Here is a 19,062-nt window from a genome sequence, read left to right as displayed (position 1 = left end):
GCCGGCTGTCTCGTTGGCGTCGGTTCGCCCAACTACGCTGCGTTGAGAAGGTGCTCGTGTGGAGTCATCCGCACATCCTGGCGTTTCCCGAAGGACATTCATGACATAGCGCGGATTTGCCTTAGCCCGACCGTAGATATGGCCAAGAGAAGCAGGGCCTCATCTATCTTGGCAGTCGGAGGGGGGGGAGCCTGATGTCGTCATCCATGATTTCTTTGAGGCCTCCGGTCGGAGACGTCAATGGAATCTCCGTCATGAACCTGAAAAAGAGTTTGTCGCCTCTGCGTATATTCCGATCGGGGACTGCCCTCGAATACGATAAGGTAAATTTAACTATGAGGACGGTCTCAGTTATCGCTTCGATCGATCCAAGCTTTTTCAGGATCACATCAAAGTAGGAAGACGCTCCAGGTAGGCATGCGGAATCGAGAGCGAGGTTTCCTCGTACTTGGGCTCCAGGGGATGGGCCTTGTGCTCCTTAGGAATCTTGCCGATCGGCTTTCGACTGAGAATGAGGAAATACACGACCGCATTTCAAAAAATAGCGCTCTCCCATACGTCAGAGTTGAGCAGACGACAGTCGGAGCGCTGAGGATATCACTCCGCAGTCCGCAGCCGTTCGAGCGAGGAAAAATAAATAGAAACCTGGGACGAAATTCGCGCATAGTTGGAAACCTGCATTGAGCAAAATCGCGGAAGGTCCTCGATAGTCCGGCGATGTTGCGAACGTGGTCGCTTTTGAGAAGACCTGGTGAGTAGATCCTGATAGATGAACGATTCGCAGGCCGTCGCCTCCGGCCTCCGCGGATCACCCGTGCTTGTATGCGGTGTATCTTATGTCCGGCGAACCACGACAGCGACCGAATGATCATCCCGCGGGCCCGGGAACTCCCCATGCGAATGTTCTGTGGTCTCGTTGTCTCTTTCGAGCACGCCTCAGATCGGAATCATACCACCTCGGGATACTGACCTCGTATTTCTTCCTCAGTGTGTCAACTGCTCCAGAGGCAGAATAAATCTACCTTGGATCATGATTGTGTCGTTCCGGCGGAAAACGACCGCATGTATGTCGCATGGCATCCAGAACGAGACATCCCATACGAGCACACGAAGCCGATCAGTGCGACTCGCCGCGAGATCACTGCGGCTGCAATGAATGTGAGTGAAGGCACCTCACAAAAACATACCAGCATTGAAATGAATCTCCAAGATGAGACGAGGTCCCTTCGAGGGAAATTCGAAGAGCCGTCAGGAAAAGCCGCCTGACCCGGATTGTTCTTTTGATTCCTGCGAGATTGGAGCTAATGCTTCTCTTGCGAGAGTTGGGATCACATATCATCATGGGTCAGATTTTTCATGTCCACACTGAGTTGTAGCATCGACGGTCTCAGCGTTCCTCTCAAAACGGGACTACGTAGTATTAGAGTTCCTCCCCGATTCGTCTCCTCAACCCGAGCTAAGGTCTTTTCTCTTCCTCAGGACTCTACGCCTCTGAATTTGCCGAAGGGCAAGCTCGTCTTCAATAATATAAGAAACGAAGTCGAGTACCTGAAACGCTTGACCTACACCAATAAACATCGATGGTTTACTCAACCGAAGGACAGACGACTAAAGCGGAGAGCTCACGATCGGGACGGATTGTAGAGAACTAATAAAGTATTTAGTGTGTTTCGGAGAAGGACGATCTCTCTCTTGGCCACAACTCAGGACGGGGGACTCTTGCTGCCCTCCGACAAGATTTAGCTCCGATTGGGAAACGACAGGGGGGGGAATGCCTCCGACGGCGATTGCTACTCCAAGTCTTCCAGGAAACCATTCTCGGCATGCACCTGCCGAGCCGGAAGCCTTGAGCCTGATCGAAGCCCATTCGAGTCTCCTCTACACATATATCCTTATACTCTTCATACAGATATTCAAGCATCATGTTCAGGCTTCGCGAGCTCCGCACACCAGGACCTCACGGTCGACGAGATCTAGTTCCCCCGAGATGTGTCCATAGCGTTTATTGCAGGTAAAGGAAGAGGCCATCTCTGCTCATCCGCTGGAGTCGCGAATAAACCCATCCGGAATACTTCTACTCATTGTGTCGGAACCGGACCTTGAATTCCGAAAGAAGTCACGGAATCCCTGGAGTGAAATTCGGTATCAATCGCCCGGATAACTTTTGCGAGAAGTCGCGATCATCACGGCGAATGAGTCTCGTACACCCGACCGTTCTATTCAAATTTTTCGCCTGATGCCTTAGACGGGTGCTCGTGCTCGTACGTACCTACGGCGAAGAGAAGCACATACTGATCCACGGATATCACCTTGGCTCTTTATTACACCTATCATAGACGGCTAAGGTCCTCTAATTCAGATTACGTACAGAATTTTTGCGGACACCCACATCCTCTCACTTAATCTTCGTAGCCGTCGCGAGTGAAGTTGACTTTCTTGTTGAAAAGCAAGCCATGCTTCCCGTCTCCCCATGGGAATGGCTTGTTGATGATGCCGAGGTGTTCACAGGGGATGAACTCAGGTCGCTGCTCGTGTTTATGATGTTCAAGTTCGTGAAGGTAAGTGTTGATGCCGACGATGACTACCGCGGGCAGGGCAACGAAAAGGGAGAGTCTCTTCCAAAGGAGAGCAGCCGCTTCATGATCCTGATGATCCTTGACAGCGGTTGACGCGAATCTCCGAGCAACTCTGCCCAAAATACTAGCCATCTCTCCGTCTTGTGGCGATCTTCGACCTTCCAAACGTTCTGGCTGGTCGTCGCAATAGCAGCAGCTGAAAATAAACAAAGTCGTCTGCTCTGCTAATACTCGGAGGGAGCGAAATGTTCTACGAATCGTTCTCCCATTGGGGCTTTCAGAGTTTTCCGAGTCTTGACCCTCGCTCCGGGTCCATCGATCGAACTCTGCGATAAGACCATTCACGCCGTGAGAATCGAGAGCGGTCCAAGTTCCCTGCCGAAATTCGTGAATTAAAAAATTCGGTCCAGTCTGAGTTTTTCTGCGGAGCGCCGATCTGTGGATGCGGCTGTTTATGTCTACGTGGTTGCGGCCGAGCCGTCTTGACTGACGTGTGCCGGATAGTGAGATAGAAGAATCGGTTTCGGCGATTCTCCAGTCAGGATGCCGCTAAAATTGGACGTAAAACGGAAGCTGCTTGCTCGTTCGGATCGAGTGAAGTGCGTCGATCTCCACCCGGTGGAGCCTTGGATGCTCTGCTCGCTGTACAATGGAATCATTCACGTATGGAACTATGAAACCCAGACCATGTTCAAAAGCTTCGAAACATGCGGACAGCCGGTGCGGGCTGCGAAATTCGTCCCGCGTAAAAACTGGGTCCTTGCCGGCTCCGATGACTTTTTGATCCGGGTATACAACTACAATACTCTTGAGCGAGTACATCAGTTCGAAGCTCATAGTGATTATATCCGATCAATTGCCGTACACCCGACTCAGCCCTTCGTGCTGACAGCGTCAGACGATATGCTCATCAAACTCTGGAACTGGGACAAAGCCTGGGCTTGCCAACAAGTGTTCGAGAGTCACACGCATTACGTCATGCAAGTGGTTTTCAACCCCAAAGACAACAACACGTTTGCTTCGGCATCGCTCGATTATACCGTCAAGGTTTGGCAGCTGGGTTCCAGCGCTCCGAATTTCACATTGGACGGTCACGAGAAAGGAGTGAACTGCGTGGACTATTACCACGGCGGAGACAAACCCTACATAATCTCCGGAGGCGACGACCGTCTCGTAAAGATCTGGGATTATCAAAACAAAGCCTGTGTTCAAACCCTAGACGGTCACGCGCAGAACATCAGCGCAGTGTGTTTCCACCCGGAGCTGCCCGTCATCCTCTCGGGCTCGGAGGACGGCACGGTGAAAATTTGGCACGCCAACACGTACCGGCTCGAAAACACTTTGAACTATGGCCTCGAGAGGGTTTGGACGATCCAGGCTCTTCCCGGCTCAAACAACGTCGCCGTGGGCTACGACGAAGGATCGATTTTAGTGAAAGTCGGACGAGAAGAACCCGCGATATCGATGGATGCCTCCGGCAAGATTATCTGGGCGAAGCATTCCGAGATCCAACAAGCCAACCTCAAGGCAATCAGCGATGCAGAAGTCAAAGATGGCGAAAAACTTCCGCTCCAGATCAAAGATATGGGCAGCTGTGAGATCTATCCCCAAGCGATCTCCCACAACCCCAACGGACGTTTTGTCGTGGTGTGCGGCGATGGGGAGTACATCATCTACACGTCCATGGCTCTCAGGAACAAATCTTTCGGCTCGGCTCAGGAGTTCGTCTGGGCACAGGACTCGAGTGAGTACGCCGTGCGGGAAAATTCGTCGAGCGTGAAGATCTTCAAGAACTTCAAAGAGAAGAAAACTTTCAAACCCGAATTCGGCGCCGACGGTATCTTCGGGGGCGTCATGCTCGGTGTCAAATCCCCTTCGGGTCTTGCTCTGTTCGATTGGGAGAATCTCGACCTGATCAGACGGATCGACATTCAACCGAAGCTCGTGAACTGGAGCGAGAGCAGCAACATGGTCGCAATCTGTTCCGACGAGTCGTTCTTCATTTTGAAGTATAATGCCGAGGCCGTAGCTCAAGCCACAGCGGACAGCGTGGGAGAAGACGGGATCGAGGACGCGTTCGACGTTCTCGGCGAAGTCAGCGAGTGCGTCAAGACCGGTATCTGGGTTGGAGACTGCTTTATCTACACAAACAGCGTCAACAGGTTGAATTACTATGTCGGAGGCGAAATCGTCACGATCGCGCATCTCGACCGAACAATGTACGTGCTCGGATATCTACCGAAGGAAAGCCGATTGTACCTTGGGGACAAGGAACTCAACGTCGTATCGTATTCACTGCTCCTGTCGGTCATGGAGTATCAGACGGCCGTCATGCGCAGGGACTTCGATACCGCGGACAGGGTACTTCCGACGATTCCGAAAGAACAACGTACGCGGGTCGCGCACTTCCTTGAGAAGCAGGGCTTCAAGAAACAAGCCCTCGCAGTCTCGGTCGATCCCGAGCATCGGTTCGACCTCGCCTTGCAGCTCGGCGAACTGCAGATCGCACTTCAGCTCGCCCAGGAAGCGTCTAGTGAACTCAAGTGGAAACAGCTGGCGGATCTCGCTTTGGCACAGAGCAAATTCGGATTAGCGCTGCAATGTCTACGGAACGCTCAGGACTTCGCCGGCATGCTCCTCCTTGCGACGGCGGCGGGTGACGCCTCCACCGTTGAGGAGTTGGCGAAAAACGCCTCCCCGGCGGGTAAACACAACATCGCTTTCTTGTCGCATTTCCTGCTGGGTGACATCGAGGCCGCTCTCGGTATCCTGGAGGAGACGGGCCGCTTGCCCGAAGCGGCCTTCTTCGCTAAATGTTATTGCCCCTCACAAGTTTCTAGGATCGTGGCCACCTGGAAGGAGACCCTGGCCGCGACGAACGCCAAGGCAGCACAGGCCATCGCGGATCCCGTTAGTTACGACAACCTTTTCCCCGACTTCCAAGACAGTCTCAAAGCCGAACAGTTCCTCAAGCAGGAGATCAGCAAACGTCGGAACGCTCCTGCGGCGATCTATCCGCAAATGAAACCGAACCACGAACGGCGACTGATCGAAGAAGCCGAAGAGTCGGGGCTCCACTTCGACATCCCGGACTTCGTTGCACCTCCGAAAATAGAGAAACAAGTCGAGAGAAATCACGTCGACCGCGTTCCTTCGCCACATCTAGATGGAGTGGGCGGAGAGACTGATGTCCTGCCCCTGGCTGAAGAGCGGAAGCACAGCCTTGTCCGGACGGAAACGCCACCGCCCATCGCACAGCAGACCCCAACGGAGGCGCCTAGACCGCACCCCGTGGACGAAATGGATCTTCTGGAAGCCGAGATTCAAGAAGAAATGGAAAAATTGGAATTCGGGGATGCGGAAGATGATTTCGACCTTGACGAGAACGAAGATCTCTGATTGGGGGAGGCTAATTTGATTTGACCTTTCGCGTGAATGTTCAGTGCGGATTTCAGAGAGCTTACCGTTTTTTTTCTCTGACTTTCGCGATATACAAGGGAAACATGGATGAGTATAGAAATCGACTTTGCTATTATGTTCCGAGAATGAAAGAGTCAGATTTTTAATAAAAGCGAATGTCGACGAGACTTTGCTCCTCCCTAATATCATCCTGTAATTATGCCTCTGTGACAATGGTGGGGTTGGGGAGGGAGAATCTTGGATAGTTCACCGCCACTTTTCGTCCGGTAACCCCGTCGTGGGATGCTGGCGCTTCGCTGTGGCTCTTCGATGATTTTCTATGATCTCCATCCGCTATCAGCTCGGTCCCCTCCCGGAAGGAGCGCGAGGTCACCCGAGTGTTAGCTGCGTGAGATTTGCGAGTCGTCTTTTGTCGCATTTTTCCCGCGACCTTCCCCTTAATCGAGATTTCTCTTCGAATGTCCGAACGACGAACGACCCGATAGTTTTTCGGAACTTTCTCGCTTGATGGAGCTGAGCCTCAAATCAGTTATTGGATGTCCGGATCCCGAAGGCCACCGAAGCTTCAGGATGTACGTCCCGAAGCGAGGTCCATCCGCTGACTCCGTCCCCTTGATGGACTCTGTCGGTTCAGTTCGGTGGATACTTCTCTCGATAGTCCAGATATTGATCTCCCGCCGAAAGCTGATAAGATCCATTAAAATGCCGGACTCGATTTTCGGTCATTCAAAACAATCTCGATAGCCTCAGATGCGACAACTCTCGTTTCCCGATGGAGAACTTCTGCATACCTGTCAAGCGGAATTCACCAGCAAGCAATCGGAGTAGATTGGGAACGCTCCCTTCCCCACCCGGACCAGTGGCGGATCCAGGGGGGGGGCCAGGGGGCCATGGCCCCCCCCAAGAATCTTCGATCCCTATACAAAAGCATGGGCCGCGAGGTGGCGCGTCATCATTTCCGGCTCTTTCCCCCCTGAAAATATGACTTGGCCCCCCCCAAGAAAAAAGCTGGATCCGCTCCTGACCCGGACGTATCTACGCAACGGCACCAACTTCACAAAACTCGATTTCGGCGCGGATGAGTGCAGAATCTCGCTGGGGAGATCATGCTTCTATTCCGAATACGGCGAATAGGCCAACCCGGATTTCTAGCGCAAGGTCAGCCGTACGATTCAGGGCACCCAATGACTCCAGAAGACGCTATGAGCCCCTTCATATCGCTGAGGGAATTCATGAGGACAGTTCCCGAAGCAGAACTGTGGCTTCGTGGATGTTCACTAGTTTTTCCGTCTTGGCAGGCTTCGCGATCGACTCCTGTACGATACTCGGGGAACACTCCATCGGACTTGTGCTGAAAATTAGGCATTCGAAATTCCTCCCGCGCGCGGGGTCGGAAGTCTAATTTCAACTCGCTGGGTGACGACCGAATCGATATCTTCTTCTACCCATACGAATACGAGCACAAGCCATGATCGGTAGCTATTCGTTCTGCTTGTCTTGCTCGCGAATCACAAACGTCATATAGTTTGGATGATAGCATGCCAAGAGGTAGATCCGACCTCATCCACACTACTCGTGACGAGCTCCGCATCACGGCCAGATCATCCAAGGAAAATTGATAGTTTTTACAGCGAAGAGTGAAATCGTCGTACGCGTTCGATTGTCCGTGTTAAGGTCCCTGATGGCAGTCTCCACATCATCGGGCGTCTCCCTGAGAGCTCCCTCGTGACCCATAGGGCGACTTTAATGCAGTTCAGCCAAACGTCTGTCGATCTCAAGCCGGTGTGGAGATTGGTGCGACTGGCTTGTAAACTCGGATCCCGGGGTCCGAACCTCGAGCGGAGCCCCGGAAAACACACAAAGACGGCTGATATCGACGAGAAGTTCCCGCAGACCCCGGCAATGAGAACCGACTGGTGGACAGGGTCCGATTGTAGAGGGAGGCACCGACTCAAGCGTGGAGCCATCCACGGCTTTCACCACAAGATATGCACGCGAAAATCCGGCCACCACGAAGTCGACGAGAACTGTCACCGCAGACTACGTGATGGACCTTGTGATACATATCATCACATACATATCCATGTCAACGAGCTAGAGTGGAATCAAGACTGAGTAACGCACAACAGACCGTACCTGGCTTTATGAAAAGACACCATGTTTTTTGGTAAATAAACGCCGTTGGAGAGCTCCGGAAGACTCCCCGATCCCCGATATCCTCGATCATCATTCTGCGCTCAGTGAACCAATCTGCATAGGAACGATCATATCCGATACGCTTGGAGGACGGCAGCAAGTTATACCCTGAGCAGAGACTGCTGAGACATTTCGTCCATCGAGTCAGCTTAGGACGAGCAAACGTTCATTTGTTCTATGTCGAGAGACGAGCAGATGACTCCGTGTGTCTTGACGATTGAAGAATCATAACCCATCACGGAAACCAGTCGCATAAGCAACCAACCTCGATTCACTTGATGGGAGATGGAAGAAATGGACGGGCAAGCTCCCGAGGGTCGGAATGATTGACGGACATGCCCATCAATCTGAATATTCACGGTAGGTGCTCTGTGCCTTCAACTTGCCCCAGGAGGAGACCGGGGCGGAGTTCCGCTCGGGAGCTCCTGAATGTTGATAAGCTTCAGAAGTTCATTCTCAAGTGCCTCCGAGGATAGGTGCGGCTGCCCAGTCACCCCCGGCTGACGGTACGGAACTGCCTCTTGCCCGACGCAAGAGAGGTCTCCGCAGTCGTGCCCAAGCTTGCCGCCCAGCCGCTCAGTCTCACCTTTATCCTTGATTGTTCCCTCGCAGTTCCAAGAGCCCAACTTCACACTCCAGCGCGGATTCGAATGATTCTCCCGGAATACTTGATATTCGGATCGGGAAAGGGAACCGTGATTCATTCCCGCCTGATGAATCTATCGCGAAGCGTCAATCAGTTGGGGAACAGGAGTGCTTACCTCATTCTTCAACTTACCTTATAATGTTCTGATTCTTCGGGTATTTTCAGTCTTCCAGCATCCGGAAGTTCATACACCTATGTGTTCGAGGCTACAGGTCACGGCATGCCAGCGTGGGCCTCGTGAGCGGGAGGAGTCCGGAGGGACAACAATGATTGATTGAACGACGGTTCGAGCGCGGCGTCATCGATCCATCTCAGTCCACCTTCTCATCTTACTTTTTACTACTCATTTTTCCCAGATTTTGCAAGAGCGATTCCTTTGGGGGTACCTGAGTCCCCAGAATCATTGGCGGCTCGGTGATAGCAGCCTGAATCTACGCTGCTCACAAATCAACGCTGCACGCACCCAGTCAGACATACTTGCGCTCGGATTTGGTGGCGCCGGACAGTCGAGCTTCGCGGTAATCTCGAATCACCTGAGCTCGTGAGAATCATCGTGGAGCACCTGTTCTCCCCATTCGAACGAGCGTGGGCAACCCCTGGTGCAAGGCTGCGTATTTTCTGGAAGGTAGCCATACCCTAATGATGCGTCAGGAACGACGAAATCCGAAAAACACAAAGGGGATAGAAGTGAAAAGGCTTTTTTCTTCCATCCTCCGACCGAGACAGTTTATTTACAAGGTGGTAACGAGTCTGGGACTCTCCGCGGAACGACGCCATACTTGACCGAATAGCGATCACGGGAATCACAGAACGGTATTTACATTCGGCTCTTCTTCCTTCGGGCAGCGTATGTTTCAAGAGCGAGTTCAAGCCCGCTGAGGACGACGACCCCTCCATTTCAGAAGGAGTGCACCGAGTACGGGGTGAAGACCGTGGCCCTCGATGAGCCTGCTTTATCGAATTCTTTGGGACTTTGAGCCGCGTAAGGGATTCTAGCGCCGAAGACTGGTTTCGCGTAAACGGCCGGCGCTCTCTAAGAGAAAAACGAGACGAGTTGAGCTCGCGAATATAGTCTACTTGTCGTGAGTTCTCGAATTGAGGAGTTTGAAATGCATCGACTCACTTGGTAGGTCGGTTTTTGCTCGATCGAGTTGGATGGCGGAGCGAAGTCGTGGGTTTTGTCCTCGGTCGGTAGCGGAACACCCAGAGTATCCTGACTCGGGAAGAATCGATTAGCAGACTCGCTTCGTGCTGATGGATGATTTGTGGAAACTTTCTACCTCGAACCATATCTCCAGCTTGAGGATATATTTCGCATTCCGGACGCATACCTTTGAGTAGACATGCGGAGCTCCGTTGAAGGACGCGTCGGCGGGGCTCGAGGCGACTACCCCGGGCTCGTTGGTACGGATGCTGACTCGAAAACCGTAGGAATCTGCGATCCAATTCACTACTCGAACGCGACCGTCCGCCTCCCTGAAGCCGTACGACCCTTGCCTCACTCCCTGGGCATTACCGGACTCACGACGGAACGATCCCGAGCTACCCTCGTCGATATCGTAGCCGAAATTGAAGTTCCCCAGGCCCTATCGACGGCGAACTCCGGATTGGCGTCACGAATTTGCGTACTTCGCGTCACAAAGAAGTTCAATCGACGTCTTTAAGTGCTTACGATGAGCTATAACTTACGTCTTCACTCCGGTAGTGTTTGGCATTTGGAGTCTCGTAGTTCGATTCGAAGATCTTCTGCGCTCTGACGGGGGCCAAAAGACCGAGACAAAGGCACATTATAGTTGTCTCCTGACGGAATCGGAAAATTATTTCTCAGGACATTCACTCCTCTATCCCTTAATCCTGCTTATTCCCTGATCGTCTGATCGGAGCTGCAGTACTCTCCGCCCTCTTCGAAAACGTTTTTCGATTTCGGCCGTTTTCTTATTCCGATAGCCGTGTTTGGAAACGAAGTTATATATTTTGCAAGCCCCCATCACGCGCTCTGTTGTCACCGCTGCCGCATTTCTTGAGCCCAGGATTATAATTGATGACAAAAGCCGCTGGGCTCCTTGGTCGAATGTCTCGTCCGTCGTGATCTGGGGATCGTTACCAGAAAACGACACGGATCATCTCCGAATTTCATCAGAGCGCTGCATACGAAATGCACTGGAGTTTATTGAAAGCCGAATGATTCATCGCCGTAAACTCCCGGGGTCCCGGTGGAATCACGATTTGAGACACCATGAGGGCCCCCATGGCATACGAGAAACCAAGGATCCGACACCGCCCAGCCCGTCGGGGAATCGGGCGCACGAGGAATCTGTGCGTGGCCCAGGTCCGCGCAGAATTTCGATTCCATCAGCCAAATCGAATCTCGCGAGCGCCAATTAGGGTACTTTCTCTCCGGAGTCGATGCCCGGAATCGTTCCCGGATGCCTCGACTCGTCAGTGCCTCGTGGTTCGTGATTAACCAGATCCTCGGGACCGCCGACGAGAATACCGGAATCTCTGTCTTCAGTCATAGATCTTCCCCCTGGCAAGGCATCCTGACTCGGGGCTCCGTGAACGGAGACCGCGCAGTTTCACCGAGTCAATAGAGGGGATCTATCTTCGCCGATCGTCAAAATGATTAATGCTCAGATGTTCGTCAGCGGTGGCTTTCGTAATAAATTATTGTGATCCGTCAAGATGAAGCACCGCTTCTTACGGAACGTGAACATTCGGAGGGCGACGCAACGTGGTGATATATGAATGGGTGCCTCTTCTTTAATCGATTCGTGCTCGTGGAGACATCGATCCCCGTCGACGGGACCACGAGGCGAGTATCTCTCCCCCGCACAGTGAGCGCTCGACGATTGCTTCTACCTCGCTCGGTTAGCGCATCAATCGTGGCACTCTGAGAAAAATGCGCTCTGTGGGACAAGGGACCAGGGAGCGCATTGCCCCTTCTCGCTCTTCGAGCGAGAGACACAATCAGTCTCCAGGAAAGACGAGTCTTCCCTGGGTACCCACAATGGGACGCCCTGACTTTCTCGGAAGTATGACATTTCGAGGTCTCGGAGGCTCCCTATGCACGGCTCACCTTCATGTCTGGTGTCCTCTTTGGAATATTTCACACACAGTAATCCCTCACCAAAACTCAAACGGGTGCGCGACCTTATTGTATTTAAAGCAACGCTCTTTCCCAGCGAGGGCAAAATCGTACTTGCTCCGCGGTCGGGTCGTTGATTGCATTGGATCGGAAACTGATTTCGGTTTCTGAACACAATGATGATGATGGTGTTGATGACGATACTCTTCCTCAAGTCCGTGCAAGAAGGAATGCGGTATGACGAGCAGTCGATAGAAGGCTGAGCGAGCGAGCAAACGAACTTCTCGAGAACTGTAACGAATGACCTTGGTGTAGGTCATCGGCCAAAATGAGTTCAACAACGCGCCCACCATCAGTCGGAACAGCTCGTAGGACAAAACTCTTGGTGGCGGTTTCTATGTTCGATTGGAAATCGATTAATATATGCAAAGTAATGAAAAAGCTTCAGTTCGATCGCGCTGATGAGGGATAAACGACACTGCGGTACTTCATCATTCCTGGAAAGTCCGCTGCTCATTATCCATCCAGAAATCCACAAATTACTGTTTGCATCGGATTGGTCGATCGCGAGAGAGTTATTCTAAATGCGGAGGAAAAACAAACGCTCACAGTGAAACAACCGGGTCTTCTGATCCATTGCCGAAACCGTCCCGGTCAAGTAGGTAATTATGAAGACTCATGTCGAGGTGCGCGATACACATACGCGCACGCTATTAGATGAGAACGGCAACTAGCGTAACGAATTCTCACTCGCGATCTGCATCGCAGTCAAACATGAGAGGGCACACGCCGAACCCGCGAAAAAACCGCAGATTTTTACCGATAGCTTGCAGAAGTCATGCTGTACTTTTCGATAGCTTCAACCAAAGCTCGGGTCGCCTTCTATCAAGATAAGCATGTTTTGCGAATTCCCGGCCCCCAGATGATTCGTGAAAATTCGTTGGAGTCACTGGAGGGCTTGCCAAAAGTGAGCTTCCTCCCAGACTCCCTGAGATCCGGGACCGCCCGACCCGTCGGAATGAATAGGCTCGATGCTCCTTTCGCGAGGGACACGGCGGCCTATGTGCAGCCAAACTATGACAGAAACGATCAGAGACGAAGAGAATAAGCTCACATACAATTGCATACTTATTCACTGATTGTGAATTGTGAGGATTTATTTTACCGGGTGAGGTCTGAAAATCGTGACTGAAGAAGTTCCTCGACTCTGGATAATTATCTGAATGGATGTACCCAGGAGATTTTCTAAATCCTTCTTGGCCCTCCCCTCAGACGACGGGCCCCATTGAGCTCAGTCTACTCCAAAAAGTGTGGTAGTTCAGGTGTTTGCCATTCTCACCAGTCATCCTCCGAGCAGCCATCAATGATGTGCATGGAAGTGGTGGTGAGGCTGAGTTCTCCTCTCTTTCGACGAATCTTCGATAGTCTCTGATCCCACGCTGAGCACAAAATTATCCCCGATGAAATAGGATCTCCAGTCGACTTTCGCGAAATATGGATGCTCCATTATATCCGCGAAGCCGCGACGTCTGCACCCAATCCGAAGACGAGGCTGCTCGTATAGAAGTTCCTTCAAGAATGATAGCTGATTCGCTTCTGCGTTTTTCGGCAGCTTGATAGGAACCGTTTTCAATAACAGCATGGTGTAATCAGAGTCGAGAGTCGGATCCAGCTCGAGCTTCCAACAGTAAATGCTCAATGGATGGTGTCGAACTATCATTTCGTACATCAAAATCCCCAAAGACCAATAGTCGACTTCGAAACTGTGGGAGCCGCTGCACATCTCTGGTGCCATGTACGGCAATAGGCCGCTTGCGCTGTAGCTCTTACTCCGATTGATAGCGAATTGGAAATCGATCAAACGCGCGTTACCCTCGGCGTCCACGAGAACGGTCTCGGGTGCCAAACCTCGGTAGATGATGCCCAAGTTATGCAGACAGCAAATAGCGAATGCCAACTGGAAATCAGGAAGAGCTCGAAATAAATTCTCGAGGAGAGGCAGTCTTTTTTTTTTTTTTCGGCTGACTCAACGTCTCTCCAACGTACCTGAGATACGATCTTCGCAATCATGGAGGGCTTGATGAGACCCTCTCCAATCAGCTCGTTCAAGAAACATCCGTTGAAGTGCTCGCAGATAAACACGTGGAACTCGTCCGTCTTATAATAGAACTTGAATGGGATGACTTGTAGACAGGACGCGGCTCGATGCCAGCATTTCTTCTCGGTTTTCAATAATTTCTCCGAGCACGCTGATATCTTCTTCACTTTCACTAGGGCCAAATGTCCCGTGAGTATATGTCTGACAGAGCAGACGACCTCGTTCGGATCGGACTTGAGCTCGGCGATGAATCGCATCTTCCTGAAGCTCCAGAAGGTTTTCGGCCCGCTGGAGTTGTGCAAGCCAACGAATGACAAGATGTTGTGGAGGAATGTACCTTCCTCAACTCTGTTGTCCGGTTTCACGGTGTTCAGCATTCCGATCGTTGTGGACACGCTCGTGCGGTTTCTCAAAGTGCCTGACGTCCGACGGAACGGGGATTTCACAGCGTTTTGCCCAACAGCTTTGAAAATCTCTTTGTGCAATTTGGTGTCGACGTCCAGGGCGATATCTGAAACGTCTTCATTCCTCGCTGAGCTTCGCCTCGTGGCGTCGACATCCTCAGCAAGCCTCGTGGCGCTCCGTGCTCGTTCCGAAGCCGTGTGACACATCAAGTCCATTGCTTCTAGGGCTCCGTTACGTGAGAGTCTGATCGATGGTGCTCGGCTCATTGTGGTCTGCTCACGAAGTTTGATGAGTGAAAATCGTATTCACTGTCGATCCGGGTACATTTATCGTGGTGACTTGATCCGAGAATAACCCATCCGATTAAGGATGTAGAACGGCAAGAAAACTCACATAGATACTGTTAGTGGTCTTCCAGCCAGCAATCAGATGCGAACATATCAGAAGCACTGATGAAGCCACTGAAAGATTCTCTTCACCTCTGATAGGCTCCGTCACGTACAGAAAACTTTTGGATACATTCGATCACTTCTTGAGGGCACCGATTGTGCTGCTGATCGAGGCCCGACGATCGGGAGTATGAACCCTTCTAGTGCGAGGATATTGTTCCCTGATCAATGAAGTGGTGTGAACACAGAGGGACACGATACGCGATAAAGTCCTCGATGAGCGAAGAAATCTGGAACTACCTGTTACTTCTCATATTCGATCTGAAGAGCTATCGGCTCACAGTCGTCCCTCAGGAAAGACTTCGTCGTTCACTGTTGGGTAGTACATGGTAATAATATTTCTGAAAATTCCACAATGCAGGTCTCATCTTTGATGATGCCTCGTTTATCCATTGTCTTACGTGGGCAAACCTGGACGGAGTCAGGGATCATGCGACGGGGGAGACTGTGCCAAAAAGCATTTTTACGCTGCTGCTGTCATTATTGTTGTTGTACATAGTTGTTTTCGTCATCGTTCTTGAAATGGCATGAGCACATGGATACCGCTTTATTGTTCACGGATCACGCTCCCTTCTTCCTTTGAAGGAGATGATCCAGAAGAACGCTGGCTGACCACGACCAAGCGTTTTTTTGGAAGAGGCGCTAATTGCGTGATTTATGGTCCTGATTGAATAGCCAACGACATCAAATAGCTCTCAATTACAACAGAGTCACAAGGTCAGGACCAGGGTTCGAACTTTCAGCGAAGAGCTCTTGTGGACTTCAAGCTAATCTTGATGACCAATGACTTCGGACCCTCCCCCGCTTGAAGCCTCCGTAGTTCCACGCTCACTTTCGAATTCCCCTACGGAGTGAATACGGTTCCATTGGACCCATCTTCTCTGAGCAAATGGAACTAACCCTATTCGAAAATGCATCTGCGGATATGGGATGCTCGTGGCTCTCGCGGACTCGCGGTAGACATATTCTTTCTTTCCGATTCCATCGATTCAGAATCCCTGGCGCTTGCCCCGGTGACTGATAAGAATACTCGCGCGAAGCCACTTTCACATTCTGTGTTTGTCTGAGCTGAAATCTGGAATCCACATCTCCGACGACCGACGAGCACCAGCCGAGACACCGGTCTCATCTGGAGCTTTGCATCGAGAAACACTTTCCGAGGCGCTGATTTCTCGCGTTCCTTTCCTACTCTTCTCCAACTTGTTTTATTATCCTCGAAGTCGACTGGTTTTGGAAGGGGCCACGCGATTCGACGCGACGACCTTCGAGAGATTGTCCCGACGCAATCGGAATGAATTCGAACCCCACCACACAACTTGGGCTCATCTCGGTTGAGCTCTCATTCCTGCTCGCTTTCTCCTCGATGAGGCATCCGAATGCAATATTCAATAATTTCCTAGCTTGAGCCGGAATACGGCAATTTCGGTTTTGAAATATTCGCTTTAATGAGGGGGGACAGAGAAAAATTGCAAGAAAATTCAATCTACTGCGAATGATTCGGCTCCATCTCATGACCAGGAAATGAACAAATCCAGAAGTATCTTGTATCTTGCTGTTTAGCTGAAGCGAGCCGAAAATGATTGAAACCAGGATACAAGTGCGAAGGCAAGGTCGGAGGATGAGTCTTGGGTCCACGCGCTCATTACCGCCAACATCATCCAGTTCTCATGACTGATCGGCGCGAAATATAAACACTGAGCCGGCTCTGTCATGCTGAGCAAACACTTCAGAATAAATACGATCCGGAAACGTGATATGAAAACACGGTATTGACACTGCTCTGCACGGCAGCCGAAAGCCGATGACTCTCTGGAAAGAGATAGTGGGTGAGGAATTTATGAATTGATCGAGCAGTTTGATTCCCATCTCGGATCAATTTCCGAATGAAATATGTAATCTAAACACAGAAGGGTGGATCTGTGGTCCGAAATCGGAGCTACCTCGCCGACTTCCGGAGCTCACGCCGCTCCGTCCAACGGGGAATGAGCCGGATTTTGTGAGAAGAAAATATCACAGTATCAAACTTTCTGAGCGGAAAAAATCAAGGGAGAAAAGCACGGCCAGCTCACAGAAGAAAATCAAGATGCCTCCGAGAGCTGCCCAAATATGTACCCTTCGATCTGAGAGAGACAGACTGATTGATCGCTCAGAGTCTGAAACGCTCTGCGGGATACAGGAATCGATTGAGTCGTCACTCATGATCAGAATCCGTCCCGTGATCAGTGATCACAATGGAGCAGCAATGACTCCTGAAGCGAATTAAGAAATTTAGACAGCCAATGAATTTCAAACTGGTCGTATATTAATCTTCCGCACACGAGGGAACGTATCCGTCGGGTTGCCACCAAAGAACGATTCGGGAAGCTATCGAGATATTTCGAACTCCCGCTGCCGAATTAGAGAGATCGACTGAGCGAGAATACTCCATGCTTCGAGGGCAAAATGATTTCGAGTCTGCTCGACCGAGAATATCATTTCTGGCGATCAGAAGGCAAGCATAGTGACATATAGGTCTGCCAGATCGTAAGAGCCTGTCCTCCGATCGTGCGATCCTGGAGATGGTGTGTCCAAAACATCACATCGCTAGATAGACCTGACTGGCATAACCATCCAATTTTCGTCTGAGCCGCCCGCTCAATGACTCAGACTGGAATCGGAATGATTCTGGGCAGAAGCTCGAAAAACAGCGAGATACATACGGTGGAGGAGGCGATGAAGATTCCGGAGGGGAGGAGACCTCTTGTCGAAGTTCCTGGTCCCAGACCAGCGTGAAGAGTCAACGGCTCGCAAACATCGACCGCCCATCGCGAAGGAGGCATAAATAGCTAGGGATTCTCAGCCGCTCTAACCAATGACGAGGACATTCGAGGCTCATGACCTGGCAGCTGGTCAAGTGATCAAAACGCTCTCCCTTCGGCATGTGGCATCGGAATGGAAACACTTCATACGTGAAAAGCAACAATATCCCTTCTTCGCTGATTTCGATGGCTCCCCGCGCGGAACTTCTGCATAAACGCTTTTGCTTGTATAGCGCGGGCCCTGGCAGCAACAGTCAGCTTCTTTCCGAAGAGCATAAATCAGATAACGTCCTTCTGGGGGACAGAGTGAAAGAGATGGCGGGCGCTCTCTGCTTTATCGAATTCGCCGACACAACGACAGGAGACAACGACAGGAATGATCTGTGAGAGTTGTTACCCTCAAAGACCTCCAACACTCTCTTCCGTCCCTCTTCCGTATTCTCTACGCTCTTCACTCGAGCGGCATCACGAGCAGGATCATCGCTCTCCTCCTTGATGAGCTGACGATCCGAAGCCAAGGGATCCGTGATACAACGAGGCAGCCGAAAGCGAATCATTTATCACCACTCACCACCGCTTGCCCACGATATTGCCCACGGCTGGGAGCTCTTATCCGCCAGGGGATCCCACTCTAACCGTGACTTCAATGCGAAATACGAATTCGGACGAAGAAAACAAACAAACGCACTCCTTCCACATCTCCTTTCCTTGGCAATGTCCGCGTTCATCAATTACTGCCGACGAAGTCGAAGGAGGAGGGATTCCATATCTTCGGACATGGAATCTTCGATCCCTTAGCACGCAAAACTTGCCGAGGGCGACCAAAAAACCGCTAGAGTGCAATTACAGCCTCATCCCAGAAACATTCATGCCGGACTCATCGCGCGCGAATTGATTACGATTCCGAGTCGAAACAGCTCTTCAGAAATGAGAGAAAGATCTTTTTCGTTTTCATCCACTTCTCATGCTCGGCTGGTCGATTCTTCAATTACGAACAGGATGGTCGGCCTCATCGTGTTTTCTGTATCGATACTCTGCACGCTCACGCAATTTTGATTCATATCGTTGAGACTTTTCGGAGGAAAATTGAAAAATCGTTCCCACCCCTGCGAAAATCCATACATCGAAGAAAATACGCCTAGACATTCGTTCCCAGGGTTCAATGAAGCTTGCTCTCGGGATCGCTTCAACGTCGCCCCTTCTTCGTCGATAGGAGCTAGAGTTCTCCCATTTTGTCGCTTGCGGGTTGATTCCCGTGCAGCGACCCCTCGGTGCGGTTCGTGGAATCTGCTCATGGCGCCGGAAATTACGAGAGGACAACTCATCGACAAACCATTCCTGCACGGGCCCTAGCGACAAATTCGTTGAGAAAACTCTCCTGGATTTGGG

General features: G+C 51.2%; 4 protein-coding genes across 4 annotated transcripts; 2 read left to right on the top strand and 2 right to left on the bottom strand.

Moving 5' to 3' along the window:
• Window positions 1–593: 593 nt before the first annotated feature.
• mRpL42 (mitochondrial ribosomal protein L42) lies at window positions 594–1,679 on the top strand. The gene is made up of 3 exons (XM_003746487.1): window positions 594–751; window positions 989–1,158; window positions 1,480–1,679. The coding sequence occupies exons 1-3, from the start codon at window positions 718–720 to the stop codon at window positions 1,642–1,644; spliced, it is 369 nt and encodes a 122-aa protein (XP_003746535.1). The 5' UTR covers window positions 594–717; the 3' UTR covers window positions 1,645–1,679.
• Window positions 1,680–2,399: 720 nt separating this feature from the next.
• Window positions 2,400–2,708, bottom strand: LOC100904052 (cytochrome c oxidase subunit 6A1, mitochondrial). The gene has a single exon (XM_003746486.3). It carries the CDS (start codon window positions 2,706–2,708, stop codon window positions 2,400–2,402), a length of 309 nt encoding a protein of 102 aa, XP_003746534.1.
• Window positions 2,709–3,119: 411 nt separating this feature from the next.
• Window positions 3,120–6,128, top strand: beta'COP (coatomer subunit beta'). The gene has a single exon (XM_003746485.2). The coding sequence runs from the start codon at window positions 3,120–3,122 to the stop codon at window positions 5,973–5,975; it is 2,856 nt and encodes a 951-aa protein (XP_003746533.1). The 3' UTR covers window positions 5,976–6,128.
• A 3,608-nt stretch (window positions 6,129–9,736) lies between these two features.
• Window positions 9,737–10,626, bottom strand: LOC108864663 (cuticle protein 16.8-like). The gene is made up of 4 exons (XM_018640745.1): window positions 10,528–10,626; window positions 10,170–10,424; window positions 9,962–10,051; window positions 9,737–9,871 (listed from the first exon to the last, which is right to left on the bottom strand). Exons 1-4 carry the CDS (start codon window positions 10,624–10,626, stop codon window positions 9,737–9,739), a joined length of 579 nt encoding a protein of 192 aa, XP_018496261.1.
• Between the last annotated feature and the right edge of the window lie 8,436 nt (window positions 10,627–19,062).

Source organism: Galendromus occidentalis, unplaced genomic scaffold (assembly GCF_000255335.2).
Source record: "Galendromus occidentalis unplaced genomic scaffold, Mocc_1.1 scf7180000077497, whole genome shotgun sequence".
NCBI classification, from domain to species: domain Eukaryota; kingdom Metazoa; phylum Arthropoda; class Arachnida; order Mesostigmata; family Phytoseiidae; genus Galendromus; species Galendromus occidentalis.
Note: the sequence above shows the minus strand (reverse complement) of the source record. Positions and strands in the feature narration are given on the sequence as shown.